Source organism: Prionailurus viverrinus, chromosome B1, assembly GCF_022837055.1.
Source record: "Prionailurus viverrinus isolate Anna chromosome B1, UM_Priviv_1.0, whole genome shotgun sequence".
Lineage (NCBI taxonomy): Eukaryota > Metazoa > Chordata > Mammalia > Carnivora > Felidae > Prionailurus > Prionailurus viverrinus.
This window is the reverse complement of record NC_062564.1, coordinates 110,372,912-110,386,771: the sequence shown is the minus strand read 5'-3', so window position 1 is coordinate 110,386,771 and position 13,860 is coordinate 110,372,912. Positions and strand designations below refer to the sequence as shown.

Sequence of the window (13,860 nt, the reverse complement as noted above, 5' to 3'; positions counted from 1 at the left end):
GCTGATTTATTCCAGTGAAATAAAAGAAAAAAAAACAGCAACACAATCTCTAAGGAAATGGGAACCCTTAGCAAATATATGCTCTGAGGCCCAGTAATCACACAAATGCTGAACTTAGTGACCATGCTTCTTAATATATTCCATAATATTCCAAAGGCTCATCAAAAGTCATGGTATATTCTGTGATAGTCACTAATTTATTATCACTCATAACTGTTCTGAGTGATATCTAATTCAGACAGAGACGTAGTAAGACAAGAGTGTGTGTGTGTGCGTGTGTGTGTGCGTGCGCACGCACGCGCATATGTGTGTGTTGGCTAGGTTTATATGGGCTTACATTTGAGCCAAAATGTAGAAGCAAGTTCTGTTAAAATCCAGTGATTCAGTGACATCTATAAACAACATCTGTTCATTCCTTTGGGGAATTATGGAAACAGCTATATATGCAAGAAAGCCATCAAAATCAATTTACTGTTGTTAAGGTAGAACTCAGGGGAGTGTTCTTGTTTCACTAATGTCCATTATTTGCTTTTCAATAAAAGACTAGTTGCTTTGAAAGACTAAGTGCAGGTCAGACTACATTCTGTGTGAGGTCTCAAAAGCAAGGTAATGGTGGTATTTGAAATGTCCTATGTATGGATAATTGCATATTTCTAATAAAAATGATGTACAGACTTCTTTTATCTATTATACCAATACTGTGCTTCACTCTGCTCTATGTCAACTGTTAAAAAGACAATCTGCTGTAGTGCATGGTCATAGCTTAATTCACAGAAGGTTAGCTGCTATTCTGCTAAATGTCTTATTCTACATTTCTTTTATTATCTGGGTAGTGTCATTTCCTACCCCACTCTACAATGTCTAGCCTTGAAAAGAAGTAGTTATTCAATAGGCAAGTGCTAGTGCTGACGAATGGCTAAAAAGGTTTCTCTCAAGATAGGTCATAATCTAAAAGCAACTGAATATGTGTACATTCCCTTGGTGCTTATTACCTTGAGGATGAGAAAGGGTAGACCGTCTTACAAACGTAAGAGAATTTAATGTAACTTTCATGTTACCTTAGTGAAGTGAAAATAGAATAAAATAGTTAAGACAGTGTTCCAAACCCACTGCAGTGATCCAGAAATGTAACAAAAGGCATTATGATGTTTGTGGAAGGAGGTGGGGCATTATTGTGATATTAGAATATCTAAGACATTTCCATAGTTACCTATGTGATCCCAAATGCATTTTAAGGCACACAATTTAAAAATATATCACTATCTCTATGCAAAATGGGAACTGTTAGGAAATATATGCTCTAAATAGAGCATTGCTTGTCACAAAGGGATTTAACTATTTGTTTGTAGAAAACTGTGTGAAGAAAGCAAAGGTAAGGATAAAACCGAGCAAAGTGAAAGGTGGTTCTGCTCATGGCAAAACTCAGGTTGAAATCTGTGAGATGCCCTATGGCTCTAAGTTTCTATAGTCATTATGAGATCTGTGTGTATGTGCATATACATCTGCAGGCATACATACACTATCTGCTATTTACATGCACTTAAAAAAAAGTGTATTTATTTATTTTGAGAGAGAGAATCCCAAGCAGTCTCTATGCTGCCAGTGCAGAGCCTGACACAAAGATTGATCCCACGAATCATGAGATCATGACCTGAGCTGAGATCAAGAGCCAGATGCTTAACCAACTGAGCCACCCAGATGCCCCTACTTAACTTTTTAAGAATGTTACATAGCTCACACAGTAAGAAGGGAAGCTACTCTTCACCCATCTTTTTCCCCTTGTCCAGCCAAGAGAGAGCTTCTACTCTATGAGTTACCTTGCATTTACCAGATGTGAAATCCTATTATTACAAGATATACTATTATTTTAAAAGATTAGCTATATAAACAATGCATTCAAACAAAAAATTCAAAAGCCAGATATACTCAACTTTACCAAAGCAATATTAAAATTGAGCATAGTGTATTTAGTAAGTCTAAGACAGTGAGTCTAAACCCCGATGATATGTCATAGTTATTAAAAAATGTAGCTGCCACTCAGAGCCACTAAAGCAGAGGGCCTATGTAGGGGCTGGATACATATATACATATACATACATATACACACACACATACACACATAAGTTTCATCACTGATTCTGCTCCCCAGCCAGGAAAAGAATCCCTAGTACAAAATACCAGGTTTTTTTGGGGGGTTTCTTTTAAATAACCTGACATTCTTAAACACAAATAAAATTGATACATTGTCAAAAAAATGTTTTTAATGCAAGAACTAAATAACTGATTTATTTAAATTGTCTGAATGAATAGGATTCAGGAGCTGTGAAACTGGTCTACAATAGCATCTTTGGCAGAATCAAAGGCCTGCAAAAGAATAATTTAAAGGAGAAGAAAGAAAGCAAAGGGAGAGAGGTATTCGGTATTCAGGTAACCAGATGAAGTTATCATAATATTCAACTGCTGTTCAAAACAATAATGCTGAGTCATCTAATAAAATGCATAAGTCTCTCTCTCACATATCTACTTATCAGTTATCTTGAAACTTCATTTAAAAAGAAACACTTTCTTACTTTCTGTTTTATACAAGGAAGCTGAGATACCAAGACTATAAAATTTGTGCCAGGTTCTACAGCAAGCGCATCAAAGAGCTGAGTGAGTGGGTGCTCTCAACCAGTGCACATACTGCCTCCCACCTGTGGGGTGGGTGGGAAGGAGGAAGAGAGAGAGGAAAACAAGAAGGGATGGAGAAAAAGGGAGGTGAAGGGAGGCTAGAGGTGACCTTCTCATGAAGGCAGCAAAAAGACTCTTGAGTGCCTTGCCCCAGCTACTGATCAGTCTCCACTACACTAGCCCACTAGTGTTCAGGGTCTAAGTGCAGAACTCTGGCTACACTCCCATCAACTCCCTCCTCCATAAAACCCATCTAGGTCTGCCTGCCTCTCAGGACACTCTTTGCTGCTTTTTAAATTCATCAGCAATGACAGATCTGTGATGAAAGGTGTTATGTTGCAAGGGAAATATGTGAGTTATCTGCCATTAGCATTTAGATTTGAACAAGGATGTTCTGTGACAATGCTCTAACCCAAAGACATCGAGTTCATACTTCGAAGATACTCTCAGGTAGGCAGAAGGAAGACAGAGCTTGGGGACAGAGCAGACACCCAAGACCTCACCCTTTAATTAAATGACAATCCAACCTTTTAGAGTAATAGCTGTTTGCATTTTAAATTTCTTTACAAACTATAAAATGTCTTTATTTGACCCCCATGCAATTCTACAAGGGTAATATTTCCTGTTTGATAGATACAGAAACCAACTCAGAGATACTAGAGATAGGGTAAGTGCAAAGTAAAGACCTTAACGCAGGCGTTGTGACTGGAGATATAGTGCTCCTCCCATAACTGCTTTCCTGGGCATGGAGGTAAGTCTAAAGGTCCAAGAGGCATCCAGTTTCAGATCAAACACCAAGTTGCTATTGCTAATGAGATCAAGCTGACAAGATATATAGTGTGGGATAACCTAGCACTACAAAGTAATGGTGATGAATTTATTATTTTTTTCCATGAAACCAAATGTAAAAAGTTATTTTCATAATCATTTTTTTAAACAAATCCTTCCAGGCTTACAAACACCAAAGGCAACAAAATCTGTCTGCGGCACACTAAAGCCACACGATTTAGACTGGTAACAATGACACAGTGTCAGGAACCTAGAAAACTAGTTTGTGTCAATGACTCCAGTTGAAAAATATTTCAAAGTATTCTATAGTATCCTTTTTATTTTAGTCTTTCACCTATTCGCAGTGTACAGAACACACAGAAATTCCGTTTAAAAATTGTGGTGGGAATCCTCCATATTATATGGCTTTGAGCCTGCACAGGATACTTATTTGATTAGAGTTGGTTGATAAAGGTCTAAAGCAGAGTTCAGTCCACAGAACAGACTAATTGCTTTCTTTTCCAAGATTCACTTTTCCCCTTTTACCCCCCGCCAACCATGTTGTGCAGACGTGGCATTTGTTGAAAGGGCTGCTTGGATGAGGTGGAAGGACAGCAGCATAAAAACATGGCCACTCCAAGTGATGCTGTGTCCCTGGTCTCAAGGTGCTTCCAGACCTGGAAACACTAACATCGCCTGGGCACTTGCTAAAAACACACATGCTCCTACCCAAGACCGACTGATTCAGAAGCAGCAGTCTGTGCTTTAACCAGCCCTCCACGTGACCTGCGGTAGGCTGAAGTTTGAGAACTACTACCCTAAGTCGATCATTAGAGAGCATCAACTTCCAATTTAAAGGATCCTATCATTAATTATAATACTGGTATACTGTAAAATTTGCATAGAAATATGATTCCTGCTCTTTCCCATCTTGCAAGATGGTGGGCGAAAAAGCTGAGAAGCCGGATACTACGGAGAAGAAACCTGAAGCCAAGAAGGCTGATGCTGGTGGCAAGATTAAGAAGGGTAACCTCAAGGCTAAAACTCCAAAGAAGAAGAAGCCCCACTGCAGCCGAAACCCTGTCCTAGTCAGAGGAATTGGCAGATATTCCCGATCGGCTATGTATTCGACTAAGGCCATGTACAAGCGAAGTATTCAGCAGCTAAATCCAGAATTGAAAAGAAAAAGAAGGAGAAGGTTCTTGCTACTGTCACAAAACCAGTTGGTGGTGATAAGAATGGTGGTACCCGAGTGGTTAAACTTCACAAAATGCCTAGGTATTATCCTACCGAAGATGTGCCTCAGAAGCTGTTGAGCCATGGCAAAAATCCTTTCAGTCAGCATGTGAGGAAACTGCGAGCTAGCATCACTCCTAGGGCCATTTTGATCATCCTCACTGGGTGCCACAGAGGCAAGAGAGTGGTTTTCCTGAAGCAACTGAGCAGTGGCTTGCTACTTGTGACTGGACCTCTGTCTCTTAATTGAGCTCCTCTGTATAGAACACACCAGAAATTTGTCATTGCTACCTCCACCAAAATTGATATCAGCAGTGTGAAAATCCCCAAACACCTCACTGATGTTTACTTTAAGAAGAAGCTGCGTAAACCCAGACGCCAGGAAGGTGAGGTCTTCAACACGGAGAAAGAAACATATGAGATTACAGAGCAGTGCAAGGTTGATCAGAAAGCTGTGGACTCGCAAATTCCGCCAAAAATCAAAGTCGGTCCTCAGCTTCAGGTCTACCTCCGCTCTGTGTTTGCTCTCACAAATGGAGTTTACCCTCACAAATTGGTGTTCTAAATTTCTTACAAAGAACCTAATTAAATAACAGATCCATGAAAGAAAGAAAGAAAGAAAGAAAGAAAGAGGAAGAAAGAAAGAAAGAAAATGAAAGGAAGGTAAAGGAAAGGAAAGGAAGGGAAAGGAAAGGAAGGGAAAGGAAAGGAAGGGAAGGGAAAGGAAAGGAAAGGAAAGGAAAGGAAAGGAAAAAAGAAAGAAAGAAAGAAAGAAAGAAAGAAAGAAAGAGAGAAAGAGAAAGAAAGAAAGAAAAAAAGAAAGAAAGAAAGAAAGAAAGAAAGAAAGAAAGAAAGAAAGAAAGATAGATAGATGATTCCTTACCGCATGCCCACATATCCACTGGTTTTCCATAAGGATCTTTACGTAAAACTTCTGGAGAAAGATATCCGGGTGTGCCAGCAAAACCTAGGGAAAATGGATGTTAAGGAGTCAGAGTTGACTTAATAAAACCAATATGATATAAGAAACTAAGGAATAAAACATTTGGAGGACCTTTTAACCTTCTAATATGTTTGTCAAAATAAAATAAGGCTCTCAGAAGATGAAAATAATGCAGACTGGTTTCTCTCTATAGTAGTATCAACACTAATCTGCTTGGTAGCTTATTGGAAAAAGTACATTTATTTCCAGACATGAAGGCTACTTTATTGTGCTATACAGTCAGCCCGTATACTTAAGTCTACTCGGTTAGCAGTTCTTATTCTCACGTACTTATGTCAGAACTGAAACAAAACCTGTGAAAGATAAGAACACACCACCCTAAAATATGCCACGGCGGCATACTGATTATTTTTAGCTGAAGGCAACTGAGAATTAGCAGACGTATGACAGGCTCTTTAATCTCCTCCTTTCTACCTAAAAGTAGGGCATACATTTCTTGTGGAAAAGGTGCCCTCCCGGTGCCAGGAAGAGAACATTCTTGCCATGGGAGTTGGTGCCAAGATGGATCTACACAAACCAACCTCAGTAAAATAGCCTTGCTCTTCTATTAGTTTCTCTAGGTATTTCCTCATTATTCCCCCCACAGTTTAATGCCCCTAGCCCAAACCCTTTTTTCTTTGTCTTGTCAAATCTCCACAATTTATCACTTTTTGTTAAAATGGGATATAATTCCTTGGGTCTAGCCTTCTCTAGGTCTTCATTTCTTCTCTAGAAAGGCATTAAAATATTAACATTAAAACAAATTGCATGCTTTTCTCCTGTTCATCAGTCTTTTGTCAGTTCAACTCACAGGCCCCCGCCACAGACCTAAGAGGGAAAAGACAAAGTCTTTCCTCCTCTATACCTGAAAAGAAATGAGGAGAGATTTGAAGATAGGGTTAGAACCTGACAAAAGATGATAGTTATCATGATATCTATGTAATTTTATTATGAGAAGCATTCACCTATGAAACAGAAGGACACAAACATAGATGCCAAGTAAATATTTTTGGAAATTGAGGTACTCTATGAGTTGAGGATGGGGCTGAGAGAAGTTGAGGAATTCACTAAAAGAAATAAGCCCGAAATATATCAAAGAGATCACAGTGTACTAATAAATAGTCAGTGTGTACTCATAACTGTGAATTTAAAGGATTCAGGAACATTTGAATGAATTACTATTGAGCAAGTATCAACTAGAATTTTGAGAGAGATGTGGTAAGAGAAACTAGATGGCAGAAAAAAGTTTCATTATTGTATAAATCAATGTAAACTCCAATAAGGTACGCTTAAATAACAATCAATTTATAGCTAGAACCTAGAGTAACATTTTTCTTATTTCTGAAAATAATAGGTTTCAAATAAAAATATTTACTTTCAAAAAGACTAAAAATAACTATTCTGATTTGGGAGTTTTATTTAAAGGCACACATAAAAACAAAACATTTCTTTAAAAGGATATGTAATCAGGAATTCCTCTAACCACAAATCACTGAAGAAGCTCATTATATATTTACTGGGATGCAAAATTCTGTGGAACGGAGCTTTTTCTTCCCATCTTCAAAGCTATTAAGTACAAACAATGTATACAAAGATATAAAAACAAATGTGTGTGTGTGTGTGTGTATAAATGTCATGGTTATTTCTGAAATAAATTACTTTAGAAAGTAAGGCAAAGGGCTGGGGATTTTAATCCCCTTCCCCTTGTATTACTTTTCCTTTTCTTTGTAGTGGAGGAAGATGGAATGGACAGTGTGAAGGGACTCCCAAAAAAAGAGCCCTGTATTGTAGTTTAAGCTTTACATGGACCACAACAGATCTACCTCTTCTTCAAACTTTACTTCAAAGAAGCATTTGCTTGACAGTTGTGAGGTAGAAGAATTCCTGAATAATGGCAGTTCCATTAACTGAAGTTTGAGGATTACCTTAAGGAGTGATGTCAGTCAGCTAATTCCAAGGTAGGGCTGGGCACAAGAGTTCTAAAGAACTTCTGGTATGCCACACCTGCTCTCTCTCATTCCAACCTCTCCCAAGTTGAGACACAGACAAAGGAACCCAATGAGAAACTGATGCCAAAGTCCAGGTTAAAGACTAAGGTCCTAGCCTACACTTAAGATCCTTTATCACTCAGTTCCCCTTTATTTACCCAACATGATTTCTTTCTACTCCTCAGCATTTGATCTGATTAATCTCTTTAAGGTCTCTTGAAAACAGACTTCTCATTCTTGCCCTTGATGTTACTTTTTCTGTTCCTTAAAGCCTCAATTTCTATCTCTACGTCTTCTCTATGGGCTATGAGTTATTTCCACCTTAGTGATCTCTTTGGCTAACTATAATTCTCAGTGGTCCTTCCTTACTCTAAATTTCGAGTATTCTTTTATATACAATCTATAACCTCCTATCTAGCATCAGTAAACTTTAATGTGTGTCTTACATATCTTAGTAGAATACCTTTCCTAGAGGAGGAAATGTTAATAATATTTTATCTAGGTATAAAAGATAAGTCACCATGTGATTTAGAAATGAAAAGATCATTTTAAATGTAAATTATTACAAACCTTTTCCGGACACTGAAATGGTAAGAAAACACCATCACATTCATTCTTATTTGGTATAGTTATCATTTGAGCAGTCAGTGGGGTCCTTACTCCTAATAATACTGAAGTACAGTAAAACCTTGGATTGCGAGTAACTTGTTTGGCAAGTGTTCTGCAAGATGAGCAAACATTTCTAATAAATTTTAACTTGATAAATGAGCGATGTCTTGCAATACAAGTAAGATGTGATGCCGAATGTCACATGATCACAACTGAGCCAATGGTTCTCTCTCTCTCTCTCTCTCTCTCATTGCAGGACTATGGGTGATCGTCGCTTGGATGCTTGGTCTCAGGCTGTTGTGTTTGGCAGATATCAGTGATTCTTCAGAATGTTGGAAGGTGCCCATAACTGATGGTAGTGTATTATTTGTCACTTCAAAGCACCTGTGGACAGTCCCTTGCTTTTCCAGACAAGAGGAAGCTTAGGAATGCTTTGCTTCATTCTAGGTCAGGCTGCCGACAGATATAGACCCTTTCCTCTGCTGCTTTATTGCCAGTTACATTACATATGGTGTATGACAAGAGTTGATTAATACTGTACTGTACTCAACATCCATATTAGCATATACAATGGCCCCCATGCAGAACAAGATTCCATTAAGCTAATAGATAGTAGTTATTCTGTTAGTGATAGTGAAAGTGGCCCTAAACAATAACCCTCCTCTCTTTTGTTTGCTTCACACCAGTCACAAAGGTTTTCAAAGATAGGTTCAGGTTGTTTATTTTTCATTACATTTTGTATTATATTCCAGTATTGTAATCATTTTTATATGAATATTTTTGGGTTGTGGAACAAATCATCTGAGTTTCCATTATTTATTATTGGGAAATTCACTTTGATATACAAGTGCTTTGGATTACAAGCATGTTTCTGGAACAAATTATGCTCACAAACCAAGGTTTTACTGTATAATCTAAATGCACAAACATTAAGGAAACGTGTACTGTGCAATGTGTTCTCATGAAGACCAAAATACTGAGGGTAAAATGGATAAAACCTTCTTTAGCAGGAGATTAAACTCATAAGAATCTTGTTTTTCATGATGTATGTTATTAGCAAGGAAATTAATGAGAGCTTGCCTTCTTTAGAGATAGTATGTTTTTCTCACTCTGAAAAACCAATAGGAGTATCAGAATATACCAAAACAAATACAGAATTACTTACTGTTGGAAATGTATCCATTGCATTAAAAAAAACACCTTAATATTTAGAAAAAGAGACATAACAGCAACCAAGTAAAACAATTCTTACATGAAGCAAGATGGTGGTAGTTATACTTTTTTGCCCTAACAGCAACAAAGAACTAGAGATATATTGTAAATAGCACTTCCAATCCCACAGGAGAAAATGGACTGTATTTGGATATTTTGCTTTGGTAAATTTTCTAGCCATCTTAACAAATGTAGTGACACAAGGTGTTACTTCTAGCATTTTGGCTAGTGCTCAAATAAATCGGGGCTAAGAAGACAGAAGAAATTATCATGAGAAAAACATTTAGGCTTGAAAATGAGGATTGAAAAAACGCAATAAACAGCTTCTATAAGCCTTGTCTCATTTTTATTTATAGAAGAACTCTTAAGATAAAATTGTGCAAAAGCCTGAACTCCTCGCATTGCACAAAATAAAGAGTTCTGCTCTTTTCTTAAAATTAAAATATTTTATTAAAATAAAAAGACTCCTTGCCTAACACTGATAATACATTTTAAAAGATAAAATTAATCAAATACACGAGACTATGCTGGTAGGTAATACTGAATAAATATCGAAACAAGTCGTTCATACTAAAACATGCTTTTACTTTAAAATTTATGATATATCTGGTAGAACACCCACAAGATATATTATATACACCACATGCCTCCTTCTCAGGTAGGTTACAATGAGGATTCACTTGAACTTGAGTGGAATAAGCAGAAAATATGCTAAAGAAAAAAAAAGAAAAAAAAACTTGTGTTTTCGCTTAAGCTTATAAACTATGTTTTTTTCCTACACTTGTTGAAATGCTGAATTTTCTTAGGACTTAAAATGCACCTCTTAAAAGTCACTACTCTAATAGATACCCTAGCAAGAACTTAACTGCCATAGAATCATACAGAAGAAGAAATGGGGATTTTATTCCCAATCTGTCATTCTTTCTCTGGAACCAGATCGCTTTTAGAAATAAACCAGATCACAATTTGAAATTTGTGTACTTTTATTTGGATGCTATTGCTTTCACTAACTTGGTATTTGGTTTTTCCACTCATGGATTTGCTCAACAACTTTCACTAGGTAGGCAAAGAACTGTGACATTGTGTTCCCTGCCAAGATGGTTTTGAAAACTTATTCAACATCTTTTGTAGCACAGGTATGTTCCTTGCAAGGAAGTGTTTATTATAACTGCTTACAAAGAGGACAATGGACCTCACAGAGTTAAAGTGACTTGCCCAATATCATACAGCTATTAAGAACCACAGGATATAAGCTTGGATATTCTAGTTCAAAAAGCGGAGTTTTTTGCACTACACTCAATTCTGTCCTCAGCTCAGAGCACAAGAGATAAAACAAAGAGCTCAAAAAAAGGGGAGATTTAAGGAGCTCAATAATATCATTCTTGCAAGCACCAAGCCAAATTAGTGATGTTAATTTGCAGCCTCAGCTCTGATAATAGGGCTTGTCTTGTTCCTGATATCTAATCATCACCTTGTACCCAGTTCTGACAATTACATCCCTTAGCCTAAATCTAAGTCCCTATTTTGGTATCCTGCTTCATACCTGGAGTCTTGTGAAACAGGTTCCCAGTTTTCTCTAGATGGGGCTAAAGTCCAACCTCTAGGGTTTTGATTTCCTCTAAACAGATTTCCTTAGAGTTCAGAGACCCTGTCTGTTTTGCATGGTATCTGGAACTTGTTTCTGCGTACTCATTAGTTCAAGCTGTCATCAGGCATAGTTTGACCTCCTGCATTAGCCTAACTGGTCCCTTGCCTTGAGGCTAAGTATCCTTAAGCCACCCTCCACATTGTTATCCACAACATCATTATGTAACATAAACCCAATTATGTCCTTCCCTTCTTAAAATTTTTCACCAGATCCTTGAAACTTCTAGGATAAAAGCCAAATCCTTCAAAAGCACATAAAATCCTTTCCCACCTCATTAACTACCACTCATCCCAGTATACTTTATACTTTACTATACCAAATTTCTTGTTATTCCTTAAATAGAAACAATAGTTTCATGCCTCTGAGATTTTGTATGTGCTGATCCCTCTGTATGGCCTTTATGTTAGTGAACAAATTCTCATTCATCCATTAGGGAGGCAGAAAAGCACACCAATCACTGAAACTTTCCCCACAGGCAGAATTTCAGACTTCCTCTCTTGTGCTCCACAGCACTTCATGCATGCTTCTTTTAAGATGCTCCCACGCTGTATGGTAAATAGTTATTGATATGGAAGTGTCAGCATCTTGAGGGGGCAGGGCCTCATGCTTAATTCAAGCATCCCCATTAATTACTCAGTCCATCTCTGCGATTGCCCTGCTACTTCCTGTTGGACCCCAACTCCAAATTACTATATATTCTTTATCTGTGTCAACCATGTTCTTACCCAGGATACAAAGATGTGACTGTATCTCCAATTTACAGTACATATTCTAGGTCTTACTTTCTCTGAGGTTGCAATTAACAGGAACAAGCTTATTCATATGTCAAAATATGACAAACCAAATGCCAAATTTGGAGATACTGTATTTATCTGGTGGGTGAGGAGAGACTTCATGCAAATGACGGTATTAAGCTTAGGAGGACTCACGGACAAGGGTAACAGTCAGGTACTACTGAAACAGGACAGGAAGCAGAAAATGAGGTCCTAAATTAAGCTGCTGGCAGAGGAGATGGGAGAAGGCTGCCATGTCATCCATTCCCACTTACTAGCTGGGACAGATTAGAGACAGAGTGAATCCTGGAAGCTCTGTGCACACCTTATCTTTAGGAAAACACAGAGAGGGTCTGCATGTAAAACAAAAGGAATAAGCATTTTTTTGAGTGCTCTGTTGTTGTTCAGCAAAAAAGCAATGAGAAGTGAAAAAAATCATTTAAAAAATAACCTAACCTCAATACATTGAAAGTCAGAAAAGTAAGATTGAGGCTTGGGGAGAGGTTATATTTTGGGACATTACATGAAAAACTGGGTCAGTACTGAGAAGCGGCAAAAACGGAGGCATAAAAAAAAGTGAATAAAATAACCTGACAGGATAAATATTAAAACAATCCACAAGCCTGGTTAGAAATGCTCTAATTTAAACTCACAGTTAATTTCTTTCTTAACTGTAAACAAACTGTAAACAAAATTTCATCATATGGAAATTTCAAAATTATCAAAATTTTAGAGAGGAAACTGGAAGTTTAAAGAACAGAAGATAATTAAGGTAAACACACACATACACACATAATATTTTTAGAACCTTAATTTCTTAATCAAAAAAATATGTGAAATAGTCCATATTTCCTGAGTACCTATTATACAGCAGTTTTTGGCATCAAGTAAGGTTCTGTGTGAACAATAAATTTCTTCTCAAATGAAAAAAAAAGTCCTTTTTGAACACTGCAACCCTCCCCATTAATTCTTGGTACAGGATTCATTTTCTCACTCATCCCTTAAGAAAATGTCAATGTGTTACTGTTCTTATATTAATATTTTCCCTTAAATTACTTCTAGATCATATACCCTTTAATGTCAGTAAAATTAAGTGCTTATAAAGATCTAATGTCTTCAGATTTAGTCAGGTTGTTGTTAGAGGCAACATTTCTGTCTTATTTTGGCTGGGAAGTGGGCTACAATGAGCCAGAAGAGAACGAGCAGCATGAAGTAGAGAGAGGCCCTACTCACCAAACCACGCCTGCTGGTCTCCTTGAACTTCTATGGCTAAGCCAAAGTCTGCCAGTTTCACAGCTGCTCCCTTGGATTTGCTAGCTAAAAGCAAATTCTCAGGCTTTATTTAGAAAGAAAAAAAAAAGAGACTGAAGTGAGAACCTATTTTAAGTGACTATTCAAAACTAACAACATATTTTGTAAGAATAGGAAAAAAAAAAAGTCATGCACTGTCCTCTCTCCAGGAGACTGTCATTCCTAAATCTCAGGGAAAATATGGTTAGAAAAATGATTAAAAATTATCATGTGTGCAGGCTTCAGACAGATGCAAAAATGTACTAGAGAGATACTGGGCAGAAGAGAGAATACACTTGGGGAGAGATCGAATGAATGGAAGCACCTGTCTTGACCTGCTCACATGCTTCCAAGGGCTGCTGAGGTCCAGACTTGGCCATGGACATTGACTTAGAAGCCTAATAGAGCACAGACATTTTCAGCAGAAGGAAACTTGGCAAAATGATAACAAGAGTTGGACCAATCTACAGACATTTGGCAAATGAAACTGTGCAAATTAAATCCTAGTTGACTTCAAGAGTTTGGACCCAAATGTAGTGATTTTGATTCCTCAATGTTTCCAAACAATTTCTGAACAAATTTTGGAGTCTTATTCTGAATTACGTATTAAATTGCTGTCTTTAAGAATCTGTTTATTCTTAAAGGCAGGAAGAGTGTACTACTATTTGCCAAATGTTATAGTTA

At 37.3% G+C, this 13,860-nt stretch overlaps 1 protein-coding gene and 1 pseudogene across 17 annotated transcripts in view; one reads left to right on the top strand and one right to left on the bottom strand.

The window, feature by feature from the left end:
* The window catches only part of CAMK2D (calcium/calmodulin dependent protein kinase II delta), a 321,165-nt gene that overhangs the window by 65,141 nt on the left and 242,164 nt on the right, over nucleotides 1-13,860 (bottom strand). For all 17 annotated transcript variants that reach the window (XM_047854990.1, XM_047854974.1, XM_047854981.1 and 14 more), the window contains 2 exons: nucleotides 13,120-13,222; nucleotides 5,558-5,641 (listed from right to left, as the gene is read on the bottom strand). In XM_047854990.1, the coding sequence (XP_047710946.1) occupies nucleotides 5,558-5,641; nucleotides 13,120-13,222 (187 nt within the window). The remainder of the gene's footprint in view (nucleotides 1-5,557; nucleotides 5,642-13,119; nucleotides 13,223-13,860) is intronic.
* LOC125163375 (60S ribosomal protein L6-like) lies at nucleotides 4,377-5,280 on the top strand (annotated as a pseudogene).